The sequence below is a fragment of the Dromiciops gliroides genome, chromosome 1 (genome assembly GCF_019393635.1).
Source record: "Dromiciops gliroides isolate mDroGli1 chromosome 1, mDroGli1.pri, whole genome shotgun sequence".
Taxonomy (NCBI): Eukaryota; Metazoa; Chordata; class Mammalia; order Microbiotheria; family Microbiotheriidae; genus Dromiciops; species Dromiciops gliroides.
The window spans coordinates 28,346,560-28,368,909 of NC_057861.1; the positions used below are offsets into that span (position 1 = coordinate 28,346,560).

General features: G+C 41.6%; 1 protein-coding gene across 3 annotated transcripts in view; it reads left to right on the forward strand.

Moving 5' to 3' along the window:
- LOC122731344 (BRCA1 associated protein) overlaps window positions 1-12,189 on the forward strand; it is a 30,367-nt gene extending 18,178 nt beyond the window's left edge. For 2 of the 3 annotated variants that reach the window (XM_043971397.1, XM_043971389.1), the window contains exons 10-12: window positions 3,221-3,310; window positions 7,909-8,012; window positions 9,666-12,188. In XM_043971397.1, coding sequence (XP_043827332.1) covers window positions 3,221-3,310; window positions 7,909-8,012; window positions 9,666-10,029 — 558 coding nt within the window. In that variant the 3' untranslated portion in view covers window positions 10,030-12,188. Of the gene's footprint in view, window positions 1-3,220; window positions 3,311-7,908; window positions 8,013-9,665 lie in introns of all 3 variants that reach the window. The other variant, XM_043971381.1, reaches the window with a different exon arrangement.
- Window positions 12,190-22,350: the final 10,161 nt, after the last annotated feature.

Here is a 22,350-nt window from a genome sequence, read left to right on the forward strand (position 1 = left end):
TTTTGGCCATCCTGGTGCAACTCGGGCTATGAGAACTCCAAGTATGGATCTATTGACATGCTATATCTTCATGTCAGTGGATGAGACTCACCTTTACTTTGGTTACAAAGTAACATTTTGGGGGTTTTTGCAATAGCAATTGGAGGGAGACCATTTGTTAAGTTTTATAGGTTGCTGTCTGTGTCAGTGGGGAGAATAACTTCCCATATCAAATGATAGGTCCTAAAATTATCAGTGTCCCTCACATGATACCCAGGTGTTAACCCTCAATTCACATCCCACCACCTCTAAATGGCTATAGATCAGTAATCTACTTTACATGACTTCTCATGTGAAAAGCACTTGATTTTATGCTCTAGCCTACTTTAATTTCACAGGCATTTATTAAGAACCTACTTAGTATGCGCTAGGTGCTGGATACAGTGGTAACCGTGCAGTCGTCCCTGTCCTCAGAGACTCTATTGGAGGTACCATTTATCCACAGAGAAGTTGCTATAAAATAGAGGAAACCACTAAGAGGGGGGAGGAATCAAGAAAAGCTGTGTGTGAGAAGTGTCACTTGCTTGGAATCTTGAAGGGAGCTAAGGATTCCAAGAGGAGGGCGAGCATTAGGTATGGGAACAGCTTGTACAAAGGTGTGGAGATGGAAAGTGGAATGTTGTGGACAGAGAATAGCAGATAGGCCAGTGTGGTTGGAACATAGCATGGGTGAGGGAATGTTGTGTAATCAGCCTGCAAAGATAAGTTTGAGCCAAGTTGTGAAGGGCTTCAAAGGCCAGAGAGGACTTTGCATTGTATCCTAGAGGCAATGAGGAACTGCGAAAGCTTCTTAACCTATGGAGTGATGTCGTCAGCCTTATGCTTTAGGAATATCAATGGGGCGATGGTGTTGGAGATAGCTTGGAGAGGGGAGAGCTGGGGGGAGGGAGACCAGTTGGGAGCTGACTATGGTAGTCTGAGCACAAGAGATGATGATGGCCTGCAGAAGAGTGGCATCTGTGTCAGTCAGCAAATCAGCACACATTTATTAAGCACCTCATGTGTGCCTGATGAAGTTCTAAGCACTGGGGAAACAAAAAAAGCAGAAACATGGTCCCTGCCCCCCAGGAGCTCATACTCCATTGGAAGACACAGCATGTAAGTGACATTGTGCACGCAGTATCGATTCAGAAGAGATGAAAGGTAGCCTGAGAAGGAAGGTCTTAGCAGCCAGGGAGACTAGGAAAGGCCTCTTGCAAAAGGTGGGATTTAAGCTTTAGTCTTGAAGGAAGCCCCAGAAACTGAAAGGCAGAAGGGAGAGGGCAGAGTGTCCCAGGCATGGGGGTGCCGGGTTGGGAGATGGGTTGACATGCTGCAGGAACAGCAGATAGATCAGGGTGGCTGCTTCATGGAGTAGGTGGAAGAAGACTGGAAAGGTAGCAAGAGGCTCTATTGTGCCCTGAGGAGACTTTATATCTGATCTTGGAAGTGATAAGATGAGTTGGGGGAGGGGGGGCGGTGTTATGATCAGCCCAGGAACAGTAACTGTGTCTGTTAAGGGGAGGATAGGTAGGAAAGGGGGGAGAGTTGAGGCAGGCTGACCAATCAAAGCCATGTTGGGCATGTTGGCACACACCTGAGCAACAATGGCTACAACAGTTGTTATTTGAAAAAACAACTACAAAGAATCTTTAAAAATTACAAAAACCAAGGTTGCCCCAAAAGAAGAGAAAAGGAAGACACCTTTTTTAGAAGTAGAGATCCACAAGTGCATACCATTATGTAAAATGGCACATATTTTCAGCTTGTTGTCCGGTTTTATTAAATTATTTCCTGTTTTTTTTAAATCTTATTTCACAAGGAATAGGACCCGTCCTAGAAGGGGGACCTGTCCTACGCAGTGTAAAAACAAAATACATCAATAAATTACATTTTTTTTTTTAAACTTCACAATTGGGATGCACCTTATCTTTCTGTTTGTTTTGGGGGGGTTTGTGTTTTGGTTTTTTTGCAGGACAGTGAATGTTAAGTGACTTGCCCAAGGTCACACAGCTGGTAAGTATCAAGTGTCTGAGCTCACATTTGAATTCAGGTCCTTCTGAATCCAGGGCCAGTGCTTTATCCACTGCGCCACCTAGCTGTCCCCAAGGGATGCACCTTATCTTTCTAGAGTTATTATGCTGACTCTGATCCCGCTAAACTGGCCTTGTCATTTCCTCATCCTTGACAATTCATGTCCTGTCTCTGTACCTTTGCACTGGTTGTGCTCTAAACTTAGAATCCACTCCCTCCTTATTTCAACCTCTCAAAATCCCTACTTATCTTAAAATCTCAATTTAAGAACCCTATTATACATAAAGCCTTTCCTTTAAAACCCTCCACACACACCCCTTGTCAATTCCCTCCTACCCCTAATTAGACTGAGTGTAAGAAAATCAGACCCCAAAATGCTTGGGATTTTATACGACTTGAGGTATTGAGGAAAAAAGCCAGAAAAGAATTAATGTAATCAGCTGTTTTTCTCATAATAATAATCACTAACACATAGACTAGCTTCCAAATGTCATTAGTTTGGTAGGGAGGGAAGTGGGATTGCTGGAGTGGAAACTCCTTCTAATGGAGCTCAGCATTTCATTTATATCTCATAAAGAGAGATGTCTTTAAAAGAGGAGACTGAAAACTTGTCATTTGCCCATTGAGGTCACATAGTAATTGTGTGTCACCAACAGGGCTTCGAACCTAATAACAAAGCTGACGGTCATACCACTGCCATGCTGCCTTTTACCACTTTTACATTATGACTGTAAATGTATGTTGATGGCCTATGAGATATGGCTGACATAAGTAATACATGCCAAAAATAGAAATATACACACACGTGTATGGATGTATATTTATGCCATTAAGAAAAATATGGTGGGGGCAGCTAGGTGACTCAGTGGATAGAGCACCGGCCCTGGAGTCAGGAGTACCTGAGTTCAAATCCGGCCTCAGATGCTTAACACTTACTAGCTATGTGACCCTGGGCAAGTCACTTAACCCCAATTGCCTCACCAAAAAGAAAGAAAAATATGGTGTCATGTCCAGCTTACTTAAAAGAGCAGACTCTCAACCAAGATAAAATATCATAACTTTTATTCTTAGGTTTCTGTATAATTATTTTTGGCTCAGCTTTTTCAATAGGTTTCAGCAACTTGCCAACAATTGTTTCATTTCTGTTATTTATTCTTTCTCGTTCTAGTACTCTTATTTACTAACAAGCCAACTAGAATCTCAGCGAATCTACTGGGAAAACAAGATAGTCCGGATAGAAAAAGATACCGCTGAGGAAGTGAGTCTCCTTTTTGGTAACTGGGGAAATACTATTTCAGTCTCCAACACTGTGGGGGTGAGGGGGTGAGGGGTGGAAGGGAAAATCTGGGAGGAGGTTTAATTCTCAAATCCTTTCCTTCCCATTATGCTACCTGAAGAAAAAAGATGTTTTTCTCGTTAGGTGGAAATATTTAAGCCACATCTTAATTTTGAAGATTTAACCTTTTTTAATCTTAATCAAGTTCTCTAGTACTGTGCATAGGCCTTTTTTTTCTTTTTAAGAGTATGAGGACTTGTCATTTGAATCAGTCAGATGATTCAGCAACTTAGAAGTAGCTGATGCACAAACTGAACATGATTCCTGGGAACATACAATGGTGCTGTGTATGCACCATTGTAATTTGAAGGAAGCAAGGTTTGACAGGCATATGGTGTGTGCACCACATACCAAGAAATGGTCAAAATTGAGACATAAAGGGTAATACCATAAGCAGATTAGGGGAGCATGGAATAGTGTGCCTATCAGATATATGGAGAAGGGAACATCATCAAGAGACAGAGCATTATGAAATGTGAAATGGATAATTTTGATGGTTTTCTATTAAAAAGTTTTTGCACAAACAAAACCGATGCAACCAAGATTAGAAGGAAAGCAGGAAAACTGAGGAGAAATTTACAGCAAGTATTTCTGATAAAAGGCCTCGTTTTTCAGATACATAAAGAACTGAGTCAAATTTATAATACAAGTCATTCCCCAATTGATAAATGGTCAAAGGATATGAACAGTCAGTTTTCAGATAAAGAAATCAAAGCTATCTATAGTCTTATGGAAAAATCTTCTAAATAACTATTGATTAGAGAAATGCAAATTAAAACAACTCTAAGGTACCACCTCACACCTGTCAGATTGGCTAATATGACAGAAAAAGAAAATGGTCAGAGGGGATATGGGAAAACTATAACACTAATGCACTGTTGGTAGAGTTGTGAACTGATCCAACCATTTTGGAGAGCTATCTGAAACTATGCCCAAAGTGCTATAAAACTACATACCCTTTGATCCAGCAATACCATTACTAGATCTCTATCCCAAAGAGATCCAAAAAGGGAGGGGAGGGGACCTATTTATATACAAATATTTATAGCAACTTTTTTTTGTGGTGGGAAAGATTTTGAAATTGAGGGGATGCCCATCAATTGGGGAGTGGCTAATCAAGTTGTGGTATATGATTTTGATGAAACACCATTGTGCTATAAGAAATGACAATCAGGATGGTTTCAGAAAAACCTGGTAAGACTTATATGAATTGATGTAGAGTGAAGTGAGCAGAACCAGGAGAACACTGCATTTTTTTCCAAAAAATAAATTCACCACGTGTCTTACTGGTGCAGACACTATTTCCCTGTGGGTTGCAGTTCAGTAAACATTTATTAGGCACCTGCTGTTTGTGAGGCACTCTGAAAGAAGGGTGAAAGGAGGTGATCAGGTTCCAGGAAAGTGTTTAGTATAGTGATTCTTATGATGTCCACATTCTTCATAAAGTGGACTGGGTGACATATTATTTTAAAGTGAATTAAAATAATTGTCATTACAGAATTTTGTGACCTTGCTTGTGATAAGTGGATTCACCCTGAATATTGCAAAACTGGAACTGGGAATCACTTTTCAGTTGGGTTAGGCCTTCCCCAGACCTCAGGATCCAAGGCACAGTCTCTCTCTGGGCTAGTTCCCAGTTGTCATGTGATCTTTGGATTATCTGCTATTTAACCTGTGAAAAAGGAAGAACCAGATCTGTTGAGCTCCTGATAGATTCAAGCTCAAATTATACTGCCATAGTCACATCTTTAATAAGAGGTAAAACACCCAAGATATTAATCTTCTCAGCAAGAGAAACGTTTAATGCTAAGGACTTATAACTTGTAAAATATTTCATATTCTTTGGGAATTGTGTTAGATGGGAAAGGGTGTTCTCTTCAAGGGCCTTTGGTTGTTGGTATTCCCTCTTCTAGTTGCTAGTGTTTTCTCTCACTTCAGGTGACCTTATATTATACTTGTTTGTGTATCTTCACTATAATTCATCACTGAGCCCATACCTGAAGCCTCTCTGGCTTGGTAAAACTAGGCAGAGCTTGTGTTCATCTGAAATGGTGTGGGAAGAGCCCAGGATCAACCCCTTCTCCATACTAAGTAAGGCATTAAAGTACCACTTTAATGGTCATACTTTCCTTACCCTTTCAATAGTCCCTAAAAATTAGCTGATTCCGTTCCAACTGCCATGGAAAATGGCAGACCCAAAGATTAACCTACTACTTAGTGACTAAGGAGAGAAGATGTATAACGGAGACTACTCTACAACCTTGGTTACAGTTTTTGTGGTGACAGACACTGGTGTTGCAACCTAGGACGCTTTATGCAAACAACTTACAAAGGTCATCTCATGGTATTGTACCCTTTAGGGTTCTTTTAGATTACTTGCTTCATAGCAATGATGCAACAAATAAAGGAGCCAATATGGACAAAAATTTTTAAATGAGATCTTCTTACCACAGGGCCCTATTAGAAAACTTTGGCTTTCAGGTACTTTCTAGTAAAAGTACCTGACTGGAGAAAGCCAAATTTAACTGAATTTAAATTCAATTCAATTAATACAATAGCAACAATGTCATAAAAACAAAACAACTTTGAAAGTCATGAGAACTCTCATCAGCACAAGCAGCAACCACAATTCCAGCCAATTTACGATGAGATATCATTCTGACATAAGTGCTTTTCATTGTAGCATTCTTTTTTTTTTTTACTGAAACTTTTTACCTTGTATAGTTGTCACACTGTAGTAATAAGAGACCATAGTAATATTGACATGTTCAGGAGAAAATATCCATAGGTTGGCTGCTACAGGTCTCCTCACTAAATCTGTCTCCATCTTAATGTCCCTTTTGGACTCCAAACATGGATCTCTTAAAGGACGTCTCATTGTGGAGACCTCAAGCTCAGCATGTCCACAACCAAGCTCATTATCTTCCCGTTAAATCTTCTCCTCTTTCTAACTTTATTATTTCTGTCTGTAGCATCTTCATTTACTCCTAATCTTCCTTGTTCATAGTTATCTATGACTCTTCTCTCATAACTAGTCAGTGTAACCACGGGCTGCACAATGCACTGGGAATACAGAGACAACAGTCCCTGTTCTCAAGGAGCTTTCATTCTCATTGGAGAGACACGTAAATAACTAGATACATAGAAGATATATGCATAGTACATGGAAGATGCCTGGGAAACAGGATTTTAGATGTCCGAGGGGCAGTTGGAGATGTACGTGTGACTAGCTCAGGAGAAAGACTATAGCCAGATATAGAGATCTGAGAATCATTTGCGTAAAAGTGATCATTGAGCATTGATGAAATCAATGAGCAAAGGAAGAGATAAGAAAAGATGATATCTAATGTGAGAGGAGAAAGCAGGGAGAAGAGGAAGTCTTAGAGAATGGCCTCAATATTTTTGGTATCACAGGAGGTCAGGTCTCCTCAGCTGAGAGGGTAGAGAGGGGAAGGCTCATATAAGACTTGAGGAGAGAAGACAACGTTTGGAACAGCTAGCTTTGGTGGGTGGGATAGCAAATTGATTAGGGAAGTCTGAAAGGATTGCTTCGCTATAGTTTTGCGGCTCTTTTCAGTAGTACAAAGAAGCAAAGGGGGAAGATAGTGGGAGCAATCCAAATTTGGGATTTGGCAAGGTGTGGTTGGTGATAGGCCAAGAGGGTGAAGTCTCAAGGGTTACCCTGCAATGTCTCCTGCATTTGCCTCATCCTCTCTTCTTGCCCTCGTTGGCATGGGCATTTTTCTTCAAAAGTTTACGTAAAATTGTATTTTCTCATTGTTTTTCTTGAAGCAATTTCCGAGGAGCATGGGGCGGGGGGATACATTGGATTGTTGAGAAGCATTTGATAACAATAAGTTAAACCCTAAAGAGATCAAAGAAAGAGGAAATGGTCCTATATACAAAAAAACTTAACAGCTCTTTTTGTCCTGACGAAGAACTGGAAACAGGATGCCCATCATCTGTGGAATGGTTGAATGAAATGGAATGCACAAGAAAAGATGAAAGTTGATTTTAGAGAAACCTGGCAACAACTTAAGTGAATTGATGCAAAGTGAAGGGAGCAAAACCAGGAGAACCATTTATACCCTAACATCAAAAGTATAAAAATGAACGGTTTTGAAAAAACTTAAGAATTCTGATCATAGTGCTCAACCATGAGTCCAGACAACCAATGATGAAGAATGCTGTCTGCCTTCTGGCAGAGGGGTGACAGATTAATATGTAAAATGAGATGTGGTTTTTGACATGGCAATTGTAGATGGGAATTTGTATTGCAATACTTAATTGTTACAAAGGGTTTTGATTTTGGTTTTGTTTCGGAAAGTGGTAAATGGAACAGAAAAAAAATGCTTGGCCATTGGAAAAAATGTAAAACAGGTGAAGATATTGACCATCTCTTTTGTAATTTAGTTGTTCAAAGTCTAGAAGCTGCCACCGAAAGTAATAACTGTTAATGGCAAGTGTACAGGACTTTGTCCTGCCTGAAGTGTAGATATGCTATCTGCTTGTGCTTTCAGATTAACAACATGAAGACTAAATTTAAAGAAACCATTGAGAAATGTGATACTCTGGAGCATAGACTCAATGATCTCCTAAAAGAAAAGCAATCTGTGGAAAGAAAGTATGTATTGGGGTCTGTATTCTCTAGGGGATTTTTAAATAAAGCCCTCAAGTAATGGAATAATTTCTATAACTGTTACAGGAACATTCTAAATAGTATGAAGTCCTGTTAATGCTTAGAAGAATGTTTCCATCATCAGTCTTTCATGGCCCAGCATATTCTTTCCCCCTTTATACAGTCTTTTGGACTTCATGTTGGGTGAAAAATGGGGTATTTATCTTTAATGGTCAGAATAATTTAAAGGCTGTTATGAAGTGTGGTTCCCTCATCTCTTAATATCATGATGATGAAGATGTGTTAACATAGCCTTCCTTATTTGCCTCCAGGAGCAATTTTTCTGTTTCTATAGTTAGCTATTAAGAACATATGGAGGGGGGGCAGCTAGGTGGCGCAGTGGATAGAGCACTGGCCCTGGAGTCAGGAGTACCTGAGTTCAAATCCGGCTTCAGACACTTAATACTTACTAGCTGTGTGACCCTGGGCAAGTCACTTAACCCCAATTGCCTCACTAAAAAAAAAAAAAAAGAACATATGGGGGGGGCAGCTAGGTGGTGCAGTGGATAAAGCACTGGCCTTGGATTCAGGAGGACCTGAGTTCAAATCCAGTCTCAGACACTTGACAGTTACTAGCTGTGTGTGACCCTGGGCAAGTCACTTAACCCTCATTGCCCCACCAAAAAAAAAAAAAGAACATATGAATAACTAGATGGAGTCACCCTGGTATATGTAGTAAAGAGGGCTCTTCCAGACCAGAGATACCATATACTTTTTTTTTTTGGTTTGTTTTTTTGTGTGTGTGTGAAACAATGGGCATTAAGTGACTTGCCCAGGGTCACACAGCTAGTAAGTGTCAAGAGTCTGAGGCCAGATTTGAACTCAGGTACTCCTGAGTCCAGGGCCGGTGCTCTACCACTGCACCACCCTGCTGCCCCCGATACCATATACTTTTATGGAAGAAAGCGGGGGGGGGGGAGGTGATCATGCTAAGCAAAAGGTTAACCAGCTAGAGGTCAGAACCTATCCTGTTGGAGCAGCTAAGAAACAGTATGTCCTATTGCAAGTATTTAGGAAGAAAGGCACAAGTGTTACTGAGTTAAAATCATTTCCCTGGATTTTGTGGGTGCCCTCCTGAGGCAGTTTGTTTCTTCTGTGCCCTAAGAATGAAAGGCAGGTTCATAGGCTACTTAGTCTTGAAATTAATTTTATGAGCATAATCTTCCTACCTGTGCAGTATATCCATTGAGGTCAGAGCATCTGACTTTCCCAGAAGGCTATGTTTCCTCACAGCTTCCTTTCCAACACTGCATCTTTCAAGCACCCACCCAACTGCTGACAGACAGAACTATTGGAAAGGATTAGTCGTTGTTGCTGAGCTATGACATGCTCTTGAATTTTCAGATTCAGATACTTTTTTTTTAATGTTCGAAATAATCCCTGTGTTACTGTTATACTTTAAATGTATTAACTAAAGAGAGTACTGCTCAGAAATTCTTGTTCCTAATGGTAGTAAAATGTCCCACCTCACTGAGGTGGGCAGGGGCTCACCTGCTAAAGAGACCCTGGAGCCTTGGCTCTTCATTGCTCTGAAAAATAGAGAGGGTAATATGTCAGCCAGTGGAAAATGTGCTTTTGTGTTGCTTTGTTTTTTGAAAGGTGTACGCAACTGAACACAAAACTAGCCAAACTCTCCACTGAGCTCAAAGAAGAGCAAGAAATGAATAAATGTTTGCGAGCCAATCAAGTTCTCCTGCAAAACAAGCTTAAGGAAGAGGAGAAAGTTCTGAAGGAAACTTGTGATCAGAAGGACATGCAGATCACAGAGATTCAGGAGCAGCTGCGTGATGTCATGTTCTACCTAGAAGCCCAGCAGAAAATTAATCACCTGCCAGCCGAGACCCGGCAAGAAATCCAGGAGGGACAGATCAACATTGCCATGGCATCCGCGGCAAGCTCCCCTTCAGTTGGAGGTACAGGGAAGCTGCCCTCCAGGAAGGGCCGAGGCAAGAGGGGCAAGTGAGCCTCTTCTAAGCAAGCATTTGTGGCTAAGACAGTAGCCCCTGTCACCAGGAGGTTATCAGGGGCTGCCAGCTCAATGTGAGGTTGGTTATGGAATAAGTAAGTACACCAAGTGAGGATCAACACAAAATTGTTTGGATCGTTTTTTTTCCTAGTGTGTTGTTTAATGAGTTATAGGGGTTTATGACCAGGACAGCTAATGGGAATTGGCAGTATTTAAAAGGGTTTTTCTTTTAACTGTTACATTTAGCTAACCTCTGACATGTTTTAATTACCATTTTGCCTTCCAAATTTACCCAAAACTAACTATATTTTTCAGCTGTACTTGAGTTGGCATAATTCACACTTAAGTCCTGAGGTCAATTTTTTTAGAAAAAGTTTGAAACCTCAGAGGAGATTTCCTAGGCACACGAGCACCAAAGGACCCTTGGAGCAGTAGCAGCTGCAAAGGTCAAGAAAACAGGCACATTTAAGGCTAGAAAAAGCATTCGGTCATTCCAGAAACATCTGTCAGAAGGCCCATCAATGATGAGGGGGATGGGAAGGTCATCCTCTTTAAGGACATTTGTGAACCAGCCATAGATGCGTATTACTATGGCATCTACTCCAGTTCCAGGCATAGCCTGGAAAAAACCAATCAAACACAATTAGGCAGAACACTCACTATGCATGTGACAACAGTATTTCCACTTTGTTTTGGGTTCACCTAATTTTATTATGACTGAAGTCTGAAGGTTTGGTGATTATTGCCCAGAGTCTTACTGACAGCCCCCCCCACACACACACACACCCCTTCCCTTCCCCCAACAAGTGCTCTTGCTCCAGCAGATTGGACATTGAGCCAAATAAACTGACCAAGCAAATGAAACAGCCAAGTTAGACGTTTACATTAGGTGGGGGTATATGGTGTACCTGTCCTGCCAGCTGTGCTTTCTGCTGAGGTCAGTGCTGATTAAATATTCATATAGTTTACATTCCATGTTGAGCTAGAGGCTAAAATAAACTTTGGAAGGAAAAAAAAATCTCCAAAGACTAAATTGTAGCTCAGTTACAGAATAGGGAATTTGACATAGCCTTTTCAAATGGTCATTTCTTTTGACCCCCATTGGTGGATCAGCTACTTAATCTAGAACCTCAAACCAAAGCATAACTTGCGGATAAGCAGAACAGAATTAAAGTGAGAAGAGTCTTGGCTGTTGGCCTTTAGCCTTGAGTAAAATGAGCAGAGTAAATTATACAGCAAATACTGTTAGGTCCTGGATTTTTTAATGCAACAGTTAATCAGTTTGTCTCCAAATTATCACATTTCAGAATTATTTTTTGATGGTGATTGGGCTACTCCAAAATCTCATCTAAAGCTTGTTAGTGCACCGGCGCCATCTTTCCCCTTTGTTCTTCTGACTTGCTGCTGCAGCATCTCTGAGGAACTTTCTCATGTAAATGTTCTTAGATATTCTCGGTCCTTTCCTAGTATAGACCTACTAGACAGGTTGACTTGGCCTTAGGTACAGATCTATTGTAAAACCTTAGTGGGCGTGTAAAAGAGTCAGATTCTCTCTCCTATAGAAATTCTATTTTATTTAAAATATATTTTTACACTAGCTAGAATCCTGCTTTTTGGCCAAGAGATTGTGTTGCATGTTTGACCTTTCAGAAGCTGGAATAGTGACCTAATGACAAGAATTAGAATTAGTTTAGAAGTGTGCAGTATCTTTTCTACAGGCTCCCCACACCATAAAATAAGAAAATAACCAGGTAGAAAAGCAGTGATTTTTTGGAAGGAGTAGAACTAAGTAATAATATGAAAGGCTATACCAGAGAAATAAACAAAAGGTAAAGGTAATAATTGGAGGGAAAGATGTTTTATCAAGGTAGATATCATAAAGTCTTAACTAGACAAAGTATATTTTTAAAAATTGTTTGTTTTGAAATTCATGTATTTTTAATTTAACTGAGTTTCACAAGGGGGTGGGACTCGGGAGGGAGTTTGAGGGAGGGAAGCTGCTACTGCATTTTCCAAGATGGAAATGGGCCACTTACCATCCCCACACTACCTTGGATGGGGAAATTGCATTAAAATTGCTCAACTTTGGAATGACTCTTGTCTGGGTGTGATTTTTATGTCTTGAACTGAAAACCGATTAGGGACAGGTCATTCATTTGTTAATATTCTGGAGAGTTTTGGTGGCCTGGATTCAGGAGCAACCATCAGCCCCCGATTCCTGAACTTAGGATAGGGAAGCAGAGAGGTGACTTCTCTATACCCTTAGTTATTCTGTTACTTAGACAGCAAATACTCTGGCTGAAAGACAGTTACTCTTGGGACAGGACGCTCCCCTCTTTGTTGCCAAAGAGCTCATTCACTGACAGATATACAGTATGTTGGGCCCTTGGAGGAGCCTTTCCCTTGCAGAGCACCCTGGGTCATCTGCAAGACACCTAGTACATCCAGTCCAACAAACTTTTATTAAGCACCTGCTGTTCGTTGGGGCTGCAGTCACAAGGACCATAAAACAGGAGCATGCATTCTAGTGGGGGGGATATATCCTGTAAGCTGCTAAATAAATACATGATAGTTTGAGGAGAAAGAAGCAAGAGCTAACAGCCAAGCATATTAGAAAAGGCTTCCCAGAGCATGTGAACCCTACCATCACCACAGCGATCGCCTCCTTCACTGGGGAGTTCCAGACACACTAGGAGACACAAGTCAAAGGTGGTTGGACCTGTCAGTCCCCAGAGGTATTTTTGCATAGGCTGCAAAAGTATGTGCTGCAAGTGTCATCAGAGAGGATCCAGTCACTGCCTAACACAATGGGGCCTTCTCAGTCTTCACTGTCCCTGCTCACTGGGGTCCAGTGAGTCGTGTGTTATGGACCCAGGCAGGATAAGGTTGTGATGATCTGAAAGTGTGGTATTGTGTCATGGATAATTCGAACTTATTTCTGGTCTCAGACATTTGTGAACCTGTGCCCCTGTTTAAGGCACTTAAGCTTTGGTGTTAACAATGTGCATAGTACTCTGCCCCAGAGTTGTGAGGTTCAAATGGGAACATGTATGAAAGATGCTATGCAAACCTTAAGAGGCGTTATAAATGCCATCCATTATGATGATTATTATGATTACATTGTTCTTTCGGTCCTGGAGTAGCCCCTATCCCCAACCTTCTCAATTTTGAAAGAAATATTTCCAAAAAATAATATTTGTATAGAGGTCCTGGCTTGTAATGTTTACTAGGCTCCAACTCTATGTATGCTCAAAGTTATTAATTTCAGTGATTCAGCAAACACTATTTGCAGAATATTGTAATGGATGAGGATTTAGACCCTATGACAGATACTGGAAATGATCTACTCTAAACCCCCATTTCACAGATGAGGAAACGGGTCTAGAAGATTTGAGTGATTGGCCCAGGTAAAGATTTGGAAATAACCAATAAGCAATGATTAAATGCCTCCTACATTCCAGGAACTAGGGTTAAGCACTAGATGTGCAAAGATCAAAATGAAACAGGAGAAGGGTATTTATTGTCTGTCCCCTTTTAGAGGATGTGTGTGTGCACGTGCGTGTGTGTGTTTACAGAAAAGCTTCTATGCAATAAAATTATTTGAGAATGGACAACTAGAACCAGTATCCCTTCTCCCCCAAAGATACATACCTGTTGGAATCACCATTGAGAGAGTGGAGTGAGGTATTTGGAAGGGATCCTAGCTTCTGTTTCCCCATCTTTAAGCTCAGAGTCCTTGGTCTTTGGGGAGAGGACGGCTTGGAGACCAGGACCAGAAGGAATCATGGTCTGCGGTACCAGAGCAAGGTAGGAGACTCAAGACTCAAGCTCATCTGATATCTAGTGGAGAACCAGCTTGTTTCCAATAACAGGAGTCCTCGGACCTCAAGTGTTAGGACCAGATAGGGAAAGGGACCATACCCGTGATTCCATTGATATTAGGAAGCCTGAGGGCAAGTACCACATCTTACCTGGTGTGGAGGCCAATTATCCATTGACTGCCATGCTCTCCAGGGTGCATAAAGCATAAAAAGATGGCAACTGTGTGAAGGTTGATTTGGAGAAGGGACAGAATGGAGGTGATCAAAGAGTCCTTGACGAGGAGTCCAGAAATCCTGCCTCAGGCACTGAGCTGTATAGCCAAGTCACTTAACCCCTATCTGCCAAATAGAGATAAAAGTAGCACCTGTCTCACTGTGCGTAGTGAGAACCAAAGAAGGCCTATAAAGTGCTTGGCAAACTTTAGTGCTATGTAAATGCTAGTCATTGTGGTCCAGTCAGTTTTCAGTTGTATCCAACTCCTCTTGACCCCATTTGGGGTTTTCTTGGCAAAGATGTGGAAATGGTTTGCCATTTCTTTCTCCAGCTCATTTTACAGGTGAGGAAACTGAGGCAAACAGGGTGAAGTGATTTGCCCCAGGGATCACCAAGCTTTTAAGTGTCTAAGGCTGAATTTGAACTCTGGAAGATGAGTCTTCCAATAACATTTGTATTAAAATATTGATACCAGATTATCAATATTCTGTTATCAAACTAAATATCTTATTTGGTGCTCTTATATTTTGTACATTTAGGTGTTTGATGTACTTACTTTTTTCATGCATTTAAAAACATTATCCTGAGAATTACCTGCCTGCCAAAGGGGTTCATGACTCAAAAAGGTTAAAAAAAAAACAAGCAACCTGGGAGGCAGCTCTGTGGCACAGTGGATAAACTACCAGCCCAGGATTCAGGGGAACCTGAGTTCAAATCTGGCTTAAATCATTTAAATATAGAAATACAGTTACAAAACAAGTTTAGTTGGTTGTAATGATGTTCAATGTTAAGTTTTTAATAACTTCTAAAAAAGAAGCTAGAAGAGGGGAATGGGGAAAAGAACAAGCATTTATTTTGTTGTTGAGTCATTTCAGCCATGTCTGACTCTTTATGATCCCATTTGGGGTTTTCTTTTTCTTTTTTTTTTTTAGTGAGGCAATTGGGGTTAAGTGACTTGCCCAGGGTCACACAGCTAGTAAGTGTTAAGTGTCTGAGGCCGGATTTGAACTCAGGTACTCCTGACTCCAGGGCCACTGCTCTATCCACTGCACCATCTAGCTGCCCCAGGGGTTTTCTTGACAAAGATACTGGAATGGCTTGCCATTTCCTTCTCCAGCTTATTTAACAGATGAGGAAACTGAGGCAGACAGGGTTCAGTCTGTGGCCATATTTGAACTTATGAAGAAGAGTCTGACTAGACCCGGCACTCTATCCACTGTACCATCTAGCTGCCCAAAGCATTAAGCACCTATCAAGTGCCGTGCAACATGCTAAACATCTGTGTAGGTGATTAACATGGGTTTCCTACCACGTCATTGAGAATAGGGAGGAAGAGAAGGGATGTGAGAAATGTTGGTCAGAGCAGTCCTGTTTTACATCACGTTGACTTTGTGATCTGTCAAGCCTAAATGTTGAACTGGTTAGTGTAAAATTTTTCCCAGGGCCTCCCTCCAAAAGTTTTTATGGTCTTTGAAGACAAAATGTATCATTTGCTAATACAGATTGCAGCTCAGTGTTAGGCAGAATCAGGAGCAAGACTTCTACACTAACTTGTTTTAATTACAAAAGTCAGCCTGCTCCTAATGGTAGCTGACATTTAGATACATGGCATTAAAATCGCCAAATGCTTTGCAGCACAGTGCCTGAGCATGTGTAGCAAGCCCTTAATGTTTATTCTCTACTCCCGTGCCCCCCAAAGGACTAAACTGTGCATACCCTTTGACCTAGCCTATACTCCAAAGAAATAATAATAATAATAGTATTTATATAGCACTTTGAAGGTTTGCAAAGCATTATCTTATCCTCACAATAGCTCTGGGAAGTTGGTGTTTGTCCTTTGTTTTGAAGAGGATCAGTGACATTACAGGGTGAGGTCTTGACTCACACTGAATTGGATTTAAGTAAGGCAGAGTTGTAGAGTCTTCAGCCTCACTCTCATTGAGGGAGGTCCAGTAGTGAGACAAAAGTCAAGATGACTGGCAGCAGCCCGGAATGCAGTGGATAACCATGGCATCTTCATGTCTGACCAGGCTCTGAGTGCTCCATAGCACCTGCTTCGGCCACCTTGGTGGCTCTTGGAACAAATCGTTCTTATCCACCCATTCCACCAGGGGAAGTCTTCATATGCTTGGGACAGACATCCTCCTAACTCACTGTCAAGGAGGCAGTTAGGTGGCGCAATGAATAAAGCACTGGCCCTGGATTCAGGAGTACCTGAGTTCAAATCTGGCCTCAGACACTTGACACTTACTAGCTGTGTGACCCTGGGCAAGTCACTTAACCCCCATTGCCCCACAAAAAAAAAAAAAAAAGATGCGGACCCTATATACAGCTAACTCACTGTCGAGTTTGAGGTCTGACAGTTAACCTCAACCTGGTTTAGCCCATCTGCCATAATGGTTTTACCAGGTGTGACCACTGCGCATGCCACAGCTTCTTGGAGCCACAGGGGAGAGTTGGGTAAAGGTGGTCACCAAGGTGGATAAGCAGCCCTGAGAAGGGCTCGACAAGCCCTCACAGCAGAGGTGTTAGTCCTCCTGAACACCCCACATACCCCTTTACTATCCTCATTTTTACAGATACAGAAACTGAGACCAGTTAGTGACTTGCCCAGGAACATATAGCTAGTAATTGACTTAGGCTGGATTTGAACTCAGGTTTCCTAACTCTGGGTATAACCTGCCATATAGTCTACCTCTCAAAGAAAGGAAAAGGATCCATAGGTACAAAAATATAGCACCTCTTCTTTGTGGCAAGGAACTGGAAAATTAAAGGGGTCCCATCATTTGAGAATTGTCTGAACAAGGTATGGCATCTGAATGTGATGGAATTCTGTGGTGCTCTAAGAAAATGAAGAAAGACATGGTTTCAGAACACCCGGAAAGCCCTATGGGAAACGAGCAGAAGCAGGAACAGAACAATGTAAATAAGAACAATATTACAAAGAACTTTGAAAGACTTTAGAAATCTGGATAAACACAATGGTTCCAGAGGACCCAGGATGAAACATGCTGCCCACCTAGGAAGAACTGCGAGACAAAAATATGACGGATGAGAGACATTTGAAGAGACAGGAAATACGGACATAGGCTTTGCTTGACTGGGCATATTCGTTACAGAGGTTTGGTGCTTGTTTTTTATTTATTTATTTTTTTTAAAGTGAGGCAATTGGGGTTAAGTGACTTGCCCAGGGTCACACAGCTAGTAAGTGTTAAGTGTCTGAGGCCGGATTTGAACTCAGGTACTCCTGACTCCAGGGCCGCTGCTCTATCCACTGCGCTGTCTAGCTGCCCCATGGTGCTTGTTTTTAATGGGAGGCAGAGAAAGAAAAAATGCTTTTTTTTTTTTAAATTAATAAAGTATTTTTTTTCCCGTTACATGTAAAGATAGTTCTCAACCTTTGTTTATACAAGCTTTACAATTTCAGATTTTTCTCCCTCCCTCCCTTCCCTCCCCCCTCCCCTAGACAGCAGGTAATCTGATATAGGATATATATATATATATATACACACACACACACACATAATAACATTAATCCTATTTCTGCATTAGTCATGGAAAAAATGCTTCTTAATTGGAAAAATATCAAATTGTTAAAGTGCTTATATATATATATATATATACACAAAACCCTTATGATGTAAATATTACAGGCATTATCCCCTTTTTCTATTTTTGGTCTGCCTCTGGATTTTTTTTTTTTATTGTGGAAACTAGTTGGCAACCAGAATTTAGTTCCATCTTCGAGAGTTGCATGAGGCCCAGGGTCAGAAAACCAAAATGTGTCAAAGGCAAAGTCTTCTTGACCCTAAGGCCTAGCCCTCCTTCCACTATTTTGTTGTTGTCGGGTCTTTTCAGCCGTGTCCGAGTCTCCGTGACCCCATTTGAGGTTTTCTTGGCAAAGATACTGAAGTAGTTTGCCATTTCCTTCTCCAGCCTTTCCACTATACAACTCTAAGAAAACAAGAGGCTGAGAGAGGGCTAAATCATTTGCACATGATCTCATAACTAGGAAATGTCAGAGGCAGGATTTGAACCTGTTTTTCATGCTGAAACTTCACTCCAGCCCTGGGATTCCCATACTGGAAGTACCCTCTCCCTCTGATTGGATAGCGCCTCCCAGAGCTTCAGTTTTAGGAGAACACCCAGGCCTAGCCACGTCTCATTCCTCTTCAGGCTGTATTCCTCTGACTTCAGACTTGCAAGTCCCCACCTAGTACCTTTATCTCCTTTCTCCACCAGTTTTTCAGCTTCCTTTCATGTGTTATCTTTCTCCATTAGAATGTAAGCTCCTTGGGAGCAAGGACTATCTAATTGTACTTGTATTTCCATTCCCGTTAGCATAGTGCTTGACAGAGTAGTAAGTGCTTAATAAATAATAGTTGACTGACATCACCATATGCAGTGTGTCTCTTTTTTTTTCCACAGTCAACTATAATGATACATACTTGGGTATTATCCCCTGGCTATAAATTATCTCATTTTAGGACCCTATTTTGAGCCATCACTGCTTCTAGACAGATGTTGTCCTAAGGGAGGATTTAGTGGGGGAAAAAAAAAAAACAGAGAGAGAGAGAGACAGCAAATCCTTCAGGACCGCCTGGATTATTTGGGGGTGTTTTTTGGTTTTGTTTTTTGCAGGGCAATGAGGGTTAAGTGACTTGCCCAGGGTCACACAGCTAGTAAGTGTGTCAAGTGTCTAAAGCCAGATTTGAAATGGAGTCCTCCTGAATCCAAGGCCGGTACTTTATCCACTGTGCCACCTAGCTGCCCCTGCCTGGATTATTTTTATAGAGCATTCATGAAGTGTTTACTAAGTGCCAGATATACAAATACAAGTAAGCACCCTCCCCTAATACCTTACATTCTTTTGTTTTGTTTTGTTTTGTTTTAGGGGGGCAATGAGGGTTAAGTGACTTGCCCAGGGTCACACAGCTAGTAAGTGTCAAGTGTCTGAAGCCAGATTTGAACTCGGGTCCTCCTGAATCCAGGGCCGGTGTTTTATCTATTGTGCCACCTAGCTGCCCCTGCCTGGATTATTTTTATAGAGCATTCATGAAGGGTTTACTAAGTGCCAGATATACAAATACAAGTAAGCACCCTCCCCAATACCTTACATTCTAATAGGGAAAGATAATGTGAAGGGGAGCAGGAGTTGTAAGGTGGAGGCAGCAGGGAGTAAAGGTGAAAGGCTAACATGGAAATGGTAGCATGGTGGACCTCAGAAGGGAAAAGACAAGGTGAAAGCTTCCTAGTAACAACACAGTGAATTGTCTGAGTACCAGAGGAAGGAGACTGGAACACAGGCTATCCACGCATGTTTGGGAAGGTACACAAAGTGAAACAGGTTTGAGATGATGAATCTAGGCATGGTCTTTGAACTAGGAGCAAAACAATACTAGGCAGCATGCAGGACAAGGAACCAAACTAAAATCCCATCTCTTACAGGAAGCCTTCCCCAGTGCCTCACCATTCTCATGCCTTCCCTCCTAATTTATTTTCTGTTTACCCCATCTATAGCTTGCTTTGTATATATTTGTTTGTGTGTTGTTTTCTGTTAGAAGCCACTTGAGGCTGTTAAGTGGTGCAGTGGATAAAGCACCAGCCCTGGATTCAGGAGGACTTGAGTTCAAATCCGACCTCAGACACTTAACACTTACTAGCTGTGTGGCCCTGGGCAAGTCACTTAACCCTCACTGCCCTGCAAAAAAGAAAACATGTGACCTCTCTTTTGGGCAGCTAGGTGGTGCAGTTGATTCAGGAGAACTTGAGTTCAAATTCGGTCTCAGACATTTGACCCTAGCTGTGTGACTCTGGGCAAGTCACTTAACCCTCATTGCCTTGCCCAAAAGAAGCCACTTGAGAGCAGGGACTGTCTTTTGCCCCTTTTTGTACCTGCAGTGAGTCAATAAACATTAAGTATCTACTATGTGTCAGGCACTCTACTAAACACTGGGTATAATATAAAAAAGGGGGGGGGCAAAGGCCCTACCTTTATGGAGCTCACAGTCTAATGGGGGAGACAACATGCTAATGAATATATACAAGCTCCGGACAGGATAAATAGGCAGTAATTAATAGTGGGAAGACCCTGGAATTAAGAGGGGCTGGAAGATTCCTATAGAAAGTGGGATTTTACTTGAGACGTAAGAGAAAAGCTAGCAAGGTCCCTAAAGTGGAGGGGGGAGAGCATTCCAGGCACGGGGGAACAGCCAAATATTTACTGATTGATTGGAAGAGGGGTGAAGAAGTGTGCTGGAGAGGCTGGACTCTAGATGGACAGAGTGTACCACAGAAGAAGCGTACCCCTGCTCTAGTCCCAGTTGCACCTTAACCTTGAACAAGGTTAAAGCTTCATCTCTAGAGATGCTTCCAACCTCTGGGATTGTAGGATTCTCAGTTGCCTCACACAGCTCACCTCTTTCTTCCTTACAACACAAAAGGCCTACTGACAAAAGCTTCCTCTAAGGGACCCCTGGAAAGTTTGTAGTACACTTGTTTCAAAATGTCCAGCTCTTCATGACCCCGTTTGGGGTTTTCTTGGCAGAGATAGTGGAGTGGTTTGCCACTTCCTTCTCCAGCTCATTTGACAGATGAGGAAACTGAGGCAAACAGGGTAATGACTTGCCCAGGGTCACAGTATCTGAGGCTGGATTTGAACTGAGCAAGACAAGTCTTCCTGACTTCAGGCCTGGCATTCTATCCGCCAAACCACCTCGCTGCCCCTAGGTTTTTAGTTTGCCCCATTAAGAGGATGAAGAGCATCCAACAACTTGAGAAACCTCCTGTGAATATCAATTTACAGCGTTTCCATACCACTTACCGTTAAGAGACTCCAGTTCTCACTAAAGGGAATGAACAACTGTTTTCTGGGCCAGAGGGATGGATGCCATGAAATAACCTCATTAAAAAAAATATTAATACTAATAATTGGCACTTCTAAGAAGGAAATGAAGATGTAACCATACTGGCACATTCCCAAGGGGGAAAAAAGTTAGTTTTAGATATTTCCAATTGTAACTTTTTGCATCCAGATGGTTGGAAAGCATTTTCCATGAATATTCTTTTGCTAGAGATCGGAACCATGTTCCCAACCGTTCAAACAGGCTAACCACAGTAACTTGGAACTTGAGAGTCTTTAAAAACTCTTTGTCTTATAATAACCAAAAGACCACATGAGAACCTTCTGAGACACCTCATTTGCCCCTAAAACAAGAAAGAGAATCTCTCAGGCTACAGACCTACACTTAATAAAAAAAAAGTCACATTTATTTCCATCCTTCAGAAAGTCAGCACTAACTGGCTTCTGTCCCAACCTGGCTATCTGAGGGATGCACATGATTCTGCAGCCGAATAATCTTCCTTCACTCTTTCCCCCTTCCCTTAAATCCCTTCCTTCCCTACCCCCAGCTTCAGCCCAGCACATTCACCTTTAATTATGTGGGAACATGCTGTGGCTTGGGGCCACTGCCAGCAGTCTCTCCAACTGGACTGTGGAGGGCACTGTGCTGTATGGGCTGGACTCTATAAAGATATACAGAGTGTACCACAGAGCTCCTGCCAACCCTGCACTTTTCTCCTTGGCTGGGCTCCTGGATTTTCAGGCAATCAGTCAGCAATAGTAACTGCAAAAAGCATTTTGGCTTTTCTTTCTTTCTCTTCGCAATGTTCCTCTTCCCAACGGCTGCTTGGGTCCTATAACAGTTGTAAACAAGAATGAATCACTGCCTTACCATAACAAAACAACCCCAAAGACGGATCATATCCAACCCCCACCCCCTTTATATCTGCTCTTTCCACTGTATCTGCTCTTTCCACAGTATCTTCCTTTTATGGCTCCCAAGAGAAAGCTGCTTTTTTGGGTGAACTCTTAAAAACTCATCTTCTTTTCACCTTCTGATATGACAATCCTTGAGGATTTTTTTTTCTCCCACGTGGGAATAGAGGTTACTGATTCTAAATATATTCTCTAAAGCCCTACTATTATTGTTCAGTTATTGGTAGACTAGTGGAACTGGGAGATCCCAGGCCCCAGCTGTTTAATCTTAATGAAGCAATGGGGTGAAACTGATGACTTTTGGTCTCGGTTGTATTCGGGCAGAGCTGAGGAACTGCTGCTGTTTTTGCCTGAACCAAACAATAATGGCAATACTAACAAACTGGCACTGTATAGTATTTTAAAGTTTGCAAAGCACTTTGAAAACATTATTTGATTTTTTTGTTATTACCCTCATTATTATTTGATTTGATTCTGGTATAAAGACATTTAGTAAGACTGAAGGT